This window comes from Ixodes scapularis, unplaced genomic scaffold, assembly GCF_016920785.2.
Source record: "Ixodes scapularis isolate PalLabHiFi unplaced genomic scaffold, ASM1692078v2 PGA_scaffold2__306_contigs__length_199485367, whole genome shotgun sequence".
NCBI lineage: Eukaryota > Metazoa > Arthropoda > Arachnida > Ixodida > Ixodidae > Ixodes > Ixodes scapularis.
Window position 1 is genome coordinate 169058777 of NW_024609857.1, and position 10371 is coordinate 169069147.

A 10371-nucleotide genomic window follows, 5' to 3' on the forward strand; every position below is an offset into this window, starting at 1 on the left:
AGCCGGCGTTGACTGCAGCAACGAAACGAGCATAAATTCCCATTGACTGCGGCACATCATATCAGATGCTTCGTCACGGAAGACTGCGGGGATGCTCAAGGACGAAGCGGAGGCGCCTCAGGAATAAAAGACAAAGAAAAGCAGAGCAACGCAGATGCGTCGTCATGGAAGCCGAGGAGTCGGAGGAGGTGCCACGACTGCGCAGTGGGGGAGCATAGTGTCACCGAGGGAGCGCCGTGTGAAAATAGAGACGTGTCGCGTTGCTTGTAGGAATGCGCTGCGTGCAGGAATGCTTTCGCATTCTTACATGTGAGCAGTCTTACGTGTTTTCAACGAATTTTCTTTTTCTCAGTGCACCTGTCGAGCAGTTCAAAGGCGAAGCCAAACACCGTTCTAACGCGTTCGACGAGTGCAGTGAAAAAAAAAAAAAAAGCGGCTAGCTTTTGGTCTCCCCACTAATTCCTCCAACCAGAGCTCGGCGTTCTGACGTCACTGCTACCCTCTGCGCAAGAAGTAGACGAACTTGCCCTCCGCATTGTGAAGATGCCGACAGTGAAGCAACCACGACTGGTAGTATGGCAACCGAGAAGTGGCATCTTCTCTCCTTCATTTAGTGTTGTTGACTCACAACAACCGCGACCGTCTCTCGATAAGATGTGTTGTAAAAAAGACGCCACTTGATCTGGTTTACCACGGGCTTCGAAGATTGGCTAAACTCTCTCCGTATAGGCAGCTCTAGGCAGAGCCAGACAGGTAATCCCACAGTATTCGCGTATTTAAACGTCACTAAGTTACTAAGACACAAAGAAGAGAACGCAAATTGAAACGGATAATTTCTGCGTACAGTCGTGACCTACTAACACTTTTGCTACCACCGACACTGTTCGGGTGGAGAACTCCAGGACTGGAATGCCACGCTAGAATAAATTAGTACTAAGATCGATTGAGGAAACATCCGGAGCATAGCAGCCAGGTTCTACCTAAGTCATGATTCTGACGTTTCGCCAAGGCGGTAGCGCACGTTACAGAACGGTGCGTCCTTGGAAACTGATTTCTTGGAAAATCGTGTTCATTTTCACACGCACATCCGTAGGTTCTGTGAACTAACGAGCTACTTTAAAGACGATGTGGCACAGGCGGAAGGTTTTCAACTATCAATTAATCGATTAAAACGTTTTTAAGAGTACACAGGAAAAACATTCCGGTCTTAATACTGAAGTGAGCTGGGCTAAAGAAAACAGGCATATACACTGGATTAATTACCTCATCTACATCGAGCAAGCGCGGGATTGCTTCGTCCGCGATTGGCTAGAGCTCGTAGCCGCTTCACAGACTCAACACGAGTAGTACTTTCAAATAAACGAGTCCCAACAGGCCTTTCTCTGACATGTCGAGTCTGTGCCCTCTTATGAGGCTGGTCTTGGCCAAACGTTTTAAGCCCTTCCATAGTAACCGGAGACACGGAACGATAAAAAAACGGACGAAACAACAAGTCTTAAGAGACTTGTTTGCATTTTGTCTGTTTTCTTATTGTTGAGCCTCGTTGTTTTGTCCTTTTTTTTTCTCGTTCCGTGTCTCCGGTTACATGTAACTTGTTCACCAGCTCGCCCCTGTTTTCACCCTTTCCTATTTGAAACTATACAAATCCAAGAACGCAAGTTGTATTTCACGAAACATTAAAGAAATCTATAGAGCTAATAGTTATATCGCTCAATTTAATGAAGTCATGGAAACCTTAAGCTGGCTGAGATGTGGCGAAAGTTCATATGACTAGTCAATATTTCCAGTGACTCGCATTTGAAAGTAGAGACCGGTTACTGTTGCTAATATAACCAAGCATATTTAGCCAATATTTTCTTTGCATTTGTGAAGATCTTTATTAGTGTTATTGTTGCTATAAGATGATGCGAGTATCTAACACAAATGTAATAGACACCAAATATTGCCAATATTAATGATACTTAGTAGTGATGAGTAATAAGTGTAGTGATAATTATTGTAATAAGTGTAGTGATGAGCGAAAACAAATATATTAACGTTAAACGAGGGAGATACCAAAGGGTACTATGGAAGAAAAGGGAGAACGAGATAAATTATAGTAAGCCATAGAGATAAATCAGACTTGCACGTGACGCGTTAGTTTTACCTGGTTTTTGTTTTTCGGTAGCGAAGAAACAGCGTAGCTACTTCGTAGGAGAAACGACGAGTAACGTATTTATGACCGAAAGGTAACAGCGCAAAAGATAACTCGCACCACTCAGACCACACGCACACCACATACTTTACTAGGGGGTAAACATCCTACTCCCCGATAGTAGAAAGGCATCGGCGCGGACAGGCTTGGCATAATTTGAATGGCTGGATAACAAGCAACCTTGGGTTCTTTTTTGCATTGATTTGGGAGTGATGGGGAAGCGCCACTTATTGCCATGCAAGTCGCGGTTGTCAGGCATTTGCGCCGCTGGGCGAATGGTGCGCCGCTGGCTCTTTGGTCCATGCGACTTTTTGCTCATTGTGTATGGTGGCTTGTTCCCTAAACATTTCTAGCGCAAAAATATGTTGTTGTTTTTTTTATTTCCGGCGTGGCGAGGCGTTCAAATTGCAAGGGGAGAAATGGGTGCTGAATACGGAGCAGTTTTTTAAGCTGGCTGAGCATCCGCAGCAACGGCATTGAATGCCTAGAAGTTCTGAATTAGCTACTCGGATGTTTTTCTTATGCTCCCCTAATGGGTTTCTAACGCCTCTTCCTATTTCACCTACGTAAAGTTTGTTACCTGAAAGGTAGAAGGAATAAACACTCGTTCTGAGCAAGGGATGTAAGGCGTTTTACGCTTTTGCGCAGCCTGTATTGTATTTTGGTATAGGTTATCTTTTTTTTTTTACACGAATTTGAGAGCTTTTGGGTGAGCTCAAAAAACAAATCATAATTTGCTCGGTTACCGACTTTCTTGATATTAGGGGATCTATTGGGAATGTAGGATAGAACTGTCGGGCTTTGGTTTCTGTCGCTGTCTTGTGATTTGCAAGAACTTCAGAGCTTCAAAACAAACAGATTATTTCAAGCAATGATTGACTATACCCCTTTTTATCAACTTAGAATGAGCCGTACCATATTTAAAGAGTGTTTGTCCCCCTAGGTAAATATGAACAACATGCATGGCAGCTCAAAAAAAACAAAACCGTCTAAGGTTCCTGAAATCTTAAAGATCCTTGCTTAGGGAGCTCATGTGTTTTCTCTAAAGGGTCTAAATATATCTAAGCATAGCTAGACTTCACTCGAAAGTGACAAGTGCGTTAGACCTTGAAATCGTACGGAAGAGGACGAAACATCCTGTCGTGTTTATTTCTTGTCCTTGTCTTTTTTTTTTGTCGCTATTTTATGCATTTAGCCAAGACGAACCAACCAGCCCAACAACGTATCATACTAGACGAAATATCCCACAAGATAAGAAATGTATTACTGAGCAGCAGAAAAAAAACAACGAAGTGTGGTGACAATTTTTATTTTTATTTTCTCAATTTTTATCAATGTGAAGGTATAAGACAAAAATACAAACCATAATTGCTAGTCAGCGCGACTTCAGACGTTCCCTTTTGACTTTGTGCGTGTGGTCAGAGTGTGCGAGTTATCTTTTGTGCTGTTATCTTTGAGTGATGAACAGCTGACGTAGCCAAGCCTCCATCTTAAAGAGTAGCTTTGAGCAAGTAACGAGTGACGGCATTTCAACACTCGTGGAAGGGAACGTGCACAACAACCTAGCTCTCATCCCAGCTCTTGCCGGAAATTTGCACGAAGAGAAAACGCTATGTGGACCAAAAAAGGATACGAAAAAGGTAGGTCAGTATAGCCACAGCAATCTCTAAATGAACGCGTTGAAACGCGAGGAATTATGAACGACGACCAATACTGGAAGTGGCTATTGCTTAAAAAATCTACACGTTAAGGAAACAAGAATGCAACGCGTTCCATCTGAGGGCACGCGTTTCTTTTGAATGGCACTAACGAGTAAGGTATCTAGGTGTTACTTTTGAGTGAGTTACAAGTGAGGGTATTTAGGTACTTCCTTTCTCTCGCGTGCACATGTCTGGGAGATACAATGAAGTCGTTGTTCCTCTGAAACAATTTTTGTTTTACAGCCCAACGAAATATACGAAGCTGTGCTGTTTACCTATCCTCCAAACAAGGTTTCTTCTGTATATTACGTGGTAAGTTACGCCGTTTTTTTTGTAGGTTTGTTACATAAGCTTCGATAAATGAATCAATATTTCGGCCATGCATCAGGTACGATCCTGCTTTCCCCACATTACGAAGGCATCGAATTTGTATGTATACTAGAAGTTAAATAAGATCATTAAAAACCTTTTGGACAGCGAGGGCATATGCATTAAACCAGGATATGGCGTAGAGATAGCTGTAAGTAGGAATAAAACTTTTAAGCGAATGCAGTTTTTTTGGCAAATCATCTATAAAAGAGCAATAACAAAGATATTCCGGGTGTTTTCCGGAACGCTGACCATATCGCTCCTGCGAAAAAAACGCATCGCGCAGCGAAAGGTTGATACCGGTCGATGACAGATGCTTTCTGCTGAAGGAAATATTGAAAAATTGATAACGTTCAGAATAATTACGTTCCTTCTTACTGGGGGCAATCAAAAAATATATATGGTCGTAATTAAAAATTTACTGCGCATCTACCACTAAAGCAGCACACTTTACAAAAATATAAGGCAGGATCAGGGCTTATTGGCGTTCCGAAATTCATTTGCAGGCGTGTTCAAGTGACGGATTTCTGTCAAAACACATATCCCCAACAAAAAGGCAAACAGCGCACAGTAAACGGGGACTAAAGGAATTGCAAACAGGACAAGCGCTGACTCTCAACTGAAATTTAATCACATGAAAACAAAACAAAGAAAACAGCAACTCCGCCCACGTCACATGATACATTCACCACGTGTCCAATAAAACAATCTCTTTACTGCTCAAGCCCAGTGACGTTTGGCTTAAGCAGGGGGGATCGGTAGCCGAGGGTCAATAAAGAAAAAAAAAATTGGTAGCCGAGGGGGCTAAAGCGCACACCCAGCTCGACGTGCGTGGAACGAAAGCGCGCGCTGCAGAATGCAGGGATCCTGGGTTCGAGCCCCACCCCTGCCCGTTTCGATCTGGATGAGCATCGTACGGTGTGCCGTTATGTATCACCACTGCGTGGTGCACGTTAAAGACCCCAGGCTAGCGGTTGTACTGCACTGGCTAAATTGCTCATATACAGCGTGTGACTCGTCGTTACTTTAATGGCTGACCAACTACACGCTGTATAAATATTCCCCTAACCCAATTTGCTTTGCTTTGGCTTAAGCAGTTCGCGCCTGCTTTGATAATTGCATGCCCCTCTAAAATTTCTCTATTCACTCTGTCCCTTCCATTGCCAATGATACCATTCTTACTGAAGATAGGTTTGCACCCACATCCATGACAATGCAATGACAGATGCCCCCTACAGCTCCCACCACTGATCGCAACGACGAGTCATGCTCCCGCAGTCTGTGATTAACACATCTGCCCGCCCGACCGACGTGGGCTTTCCCACATGTTAGTGGAATCGTCTACACAACTCCCACCTTGCAAACAACATATTGATTCTCATGCTTCACCGAGCAAGCGGGGCCTTTGTCCTTCTCATCGGCGACCCTCGCGCATAGTTGCGCCAGCTTACACGGAGCGGAAAACACCAATGGCACATCGTACCTTAAGGCTACTTTTTTCAAGTTGTGTGAAATTTTATGGAGATACGGTATCACGAGCGGTCTCTTATTTGGCCTTTCCCCCGGGGACGGGGTTCCCCCCTTGAGTTTCTTTAACGAACCCTCCGCAACGCTCAATAAAAACCGAAGTTGGCAAACCTGCCACTGTCAGTCTCTCAACCTGCCGGGAAAAACTATCGTTAACCACATGATGAAATGACTTCTCGAGTGCAGCTTGTAGGCACGACGAGGCAATGCTTCCCTTGACCAGCTCAGAGTGCGATCAATCATATGGAAGAAGACCGTTCTTTGAGCGTGGGTGATACGACCAGCAAACGTGTTTAGCAATGAATTTTAATCTCAAATCCAAAAATTGTAGGAAAGCCCCATCCTGAAGTTCGTGAGTGAAAGTGAGCCCCTCCGAATGATGTGTGAAAACTTCTAAAACAGACCACATGGCATCTGCCTCGCATATACCCTCCAACCTAATAAACAAAACCAAAAAGTCATCCACGTAACGAAACACTTTACTAACGCGCTCGTCGTCCAGTTTTTCAGAAATGGCTAATCGCAATTGGCTAAGAAAATATCACAGAGCACAGGCGCCACAGACGAACCGATACCAATTCCTTTTTTCTGAACATAAAGCTTACCGTTAAATAGGTTAAAATTTGAATCCAGATAAAACTTGAGAAGCTCTAAAAACCCATCAGTACACACACCGCTAGCGTTCTGGAAGCCCATCTCGCCATTTCTTTCAATACATTCACGTACCGAGACAAACAGAGCGCAATGAGTGATGGAATAAGATGCTGAGGATATTTTTTATTCCATTCCCCATTGCGCTCTGTTTGTCTCGGTACGTGAATGTTGAGGGGAACAGTGAGCCTCACGGCACGCGGAAGGGCGGCGCCGAGAGCGGGGAAGAAAAAGAAAGGAGAGGCTCGTGGTCGGTGCGTGGGCTGGGGTTTGAAGGACGCTGGGCCAACAGAACAGACAGCGCTGAGGAGCCCACAAAGAGCCGGACCTCACGAGCCAAGCAAGCACCCGGGCCTCGGCGAGCCCAGGAAAGACCCGGACAACACCGAGTACCAGGAGTATCAATTAAACCTTGCTTAATGATAGCGCTCCCTCGTGTGACTTCCTTGGGGCGAATGGAACTCGGCCTGATCGGGCGATATTTATAGGCGACCCACAATGTATTGAAAGAAATGGCAAGATGGGCTTCCAGAACGCTAGCGGTGTGTGTACTGATGGGTTTTTAGAGCTTCTCAAGTTTTATCTGGAGCCAACTTTTATCCTATTTAACGGTAAGCTTTATGTTCAGAAAAAAGGAATTTGTATCGGTTCGTCTGTGGCGCCTGTGCTCCGTGATATTTTCTCAGCCAAGTGCGATAGGGCCATTTCTTAAACACTGGATGACGAGCGCGTTTGTAAAGTGTTTCGTTACTTGGATGACTTTTTGGTTTTGTTTATTAGGTTGGAGGGTATATGCGAGGCAGATGCCGTGTGGTCTGTTTTAGAAGTTTTCACACGTCATTCGGAGGAACTCACTTTCACACACGAACTTCAGGATGAGGCTTACCTACAATCTTTGGACTTGAGATTAGAATTCATTGCTAAACACGTTTGCTGGTGCTATCACCCACGCTCAAGGAAGGGTCTTCTTCCATATGATTCATCGCACTCTAAGCTGGTCAAGAGAAGCATTGCCTCGTCTTGCCTACAAGCTGCACTCGAGAAGTCATTTCATCATGTGGTTAACGATAGTTTTTCCCGGCAGGTTGAGAGACTGACAGTGGCAGGTTTTCCAACTTCGGTTTTATTGAGCGTTGCGGAGGGTTTGTTAAAGAAACTCAAGGGGGGAACCCCGTCCCCGGAGGGAAAGGCCAAATAAGAGACCGCTCGTGATACCGTATCTCCATAAAATTTCACACAACTTGAAAAAAGTAGCCTTGAGGTACGACGTGCCATTAGTGTTTTCCGCTTCGTGTAAGCTGGCGCAACTATGCACGAGGGTTGCCGATGAGAAGGACAAAGGCCCCGCTTGCTCGGTGAAGCATGAGAATCAATATGTTGTTTGCAAGGTGGGAGTTGTTTACACGATTCCACTAACGTGTGGGAAAGCCTACGTCGGTCAGACGGGCAGACGGGTTAATCACAGACTGCGGGAGCATGACTTGTCGTTGCGATCAGTGGTGGGAGCTGTAGGGGGCATCTGTCATTGCATTGTCATGGATGTTGGTGAAAACCTATCTTCAGTAAGACTGGTATCATTGGAAATGGAAGGGACAGAGTGAATAGAGAAATTTTAGAGGAGCATGCGATTATCAAGGCAGGCGCGAACTGCGTAAGCCAAAGCAAAGCAAATTGGGTTAGGGGAATATTTATACAGCGTGTAGTTGGTCAGGCATTAAAGTTACGACGAGTCACACGCTGTAGATGAGCAATTTAGCCAGTGCAGTACGACCGCTAGCCTGGGGTCTTTAACGTGCACCACGCAGTGGTGACACACAACCACACACCGTACGATGCTCATCCAGATCGAAACGGGCAGGGGTGAGGCTCGAACCCAGGATCCCTGGGTTCTGCAGCGCGACCTTTCGCTCCACGCGCGTCGAGCTGGGTGTGTGCTTTAGCCCCCTCGGCCACCGATCCCCCCTTCGCAAGCCAAACGTCACTGGGCTTGAGTAGCAAAGAGATTGTTTTTTTTTTGGACACGTGGTGAATGTATAATGTGACGTGGGCGGGGTTGCTGTTTTCTTTGTTTTGTTTTCATGCGATTAAATTTCCGCTGAGAGTCAGTGATTGTCCTGTTTTCACTTCCTTTAGTCCCCGTTTACTATGCGCTGTTTGCCTTTTCGTCAGTATGAACCAACCGACCCGCATCGCCACCCTTATTCACATATCCCTGCAAGCGGTCTTGCTCTCCGTGGCCAAGGAGTGGAACAACCGCCTTGCCTCACACTCAGGAGCAAAAAGAGGCACCGTGCAAGCCGGGGAAATAAAACACCGTGCTGTTTGACTGACATTGAAAGAATAACCTTTGATTCATGCGATGGCATTCTGGAATTAAATTGAAAGAATATGTTTTGATTCAGTCGCGCAAAAAGTGCGTTGCGTCGTACGTTGGTTGCGCGCTTTGACCACGGAGGGCAGGATCGCGGGCTGGAAGATCCCTTTTGAAAGAAAACATAAACTTTACAACGCGCCCAAATTGAGTGATTTTTTAACAACGCAAAACTGCTGCGCGTGACTTAAACTATTGTTAATTAATAAAATGTATGAAAGAAAGTTATACCAACCGCTATTAATTTAACAACGCAGTTCCTCTAGCTTACAAATATATGACACGAAGTTTTTACCTCACGATGGGCCCCCTCCACAGGAACGATTTGGCCATCGTTCCGTGGAAGACCGCGTATAATCAAATGCATAGACTTTTGAAGTGAGATGTTTACGGTTCATGCATCCTCTCCCGCGGAGCACAATAGGCGACCAGTTCCCCCTGGGAGTTATGGAACCCATGAGCTATGTTTCCAGATATGTGGCATTGCGCCGTCCGTGTTTCACTCTTGATCGGCTGTGTGTTCCACGAGAAAGTGGCCTTTTTAGATTGTTCCTGTGTCTCCGATAACAATATCCGGTCCTCCACCACCGCCTTTGCATGCGCATCGTTTCGTTATCGAGGGTATTGGAGGTATCGAAAGATCTACTAAGACTCTCAAGGGACGTACGTGACCCACCCTTCACGGGAGCTTCGGAGCCCACTGTTCGAGCAGCGATCTCCGGAATGTCTGGCAGGTGCTGTCCAGGGGCCGGATCCTGAAGGCGGAGGTGCTGGAGGAAGGCCAGATCATCGAGCGGGGCTTGAAGTTTGTCGTCACTACGGAAATGACTCCCAGCTTTCGGGTGGTCACCTTCGCTCGAATCGACGGTCACATCGTCAGTGACTCCATCTACGTGAGCGCAGAACCTACCTGCTCGGTGGCCTCACAGGTAATCAATCATCTCTCGGGAAAAACAAAAAACAAATGCAGGAGTGGGGGCTACGTCACATAGCAATAGTGATAGGAAACGCTCCCTCGGCATTTTCTTCGATTTTTGTTTTTAATTTCAAAGTGGGCTTTATTTTTGAGGCGTACTGTGAAATGTTTATTTTAAACTAAATAGTTCTTGATAGGCGCTAAATAGTGTTGATTAGACGTTTTCTTTCGCGTTTATTTCAGTGAGATTCTAACTTTCTCTATTTGGTTTCACTATTGTGTAAATTGCATTAATACCCCACTTCTTTTCTATAGAGTTAATTCTCTTTTGTGATTTGTTTCATTTCTGTATTGCACATGCCATCTTTTACTTCTGCGTAATATGTCTTCGTGGCTGCATCACGACCAGAGTGTCGAACCGAAATTTTTATCGGTTCGGTTCCGGTTCGGGTTCACAGCTTTCGGTTCGGTTACGGTTCAGTTTCGAGAGCAAAAAATAACGGTTCAAACCGGTTCGAACCGGTTCGAACCGGTTTGAACCGCTAAATTGAGAATATATTTTCCGCGTTGTTCTGGCAATATACAATATTTACGCCGTGAAACGATTAACTATATAGTTTGTTCGATCGTCCGTGCAATTTAC

The 10371-nt window shown here is 45.3% G+C and overlaps 1 protein-coding gene across 1 annotated transcript in view; it reads left to right on the forward strand.

The window, feature by feature from the left end:
• LOC121832997 (venom factor-like) overlaps positions 1-9741 on the forward strand; it is a gene marked incomplete at its 3' end in the record, with an annotated part of 70421 nt that extends 60680 nt beyond the window's left edge. Inside the window, 2 exon segments of the mRNA XM_042292108.1 lie at positions 4138-4206; positions 9547-9741. Of these exon segments, the coding sequence (XP_042148042.1) occupies positions 4138-4206; positions 9547-9741 (264 nt within the window).
• Positions 9742-10371: the final 630 nt, after the last annotated feature.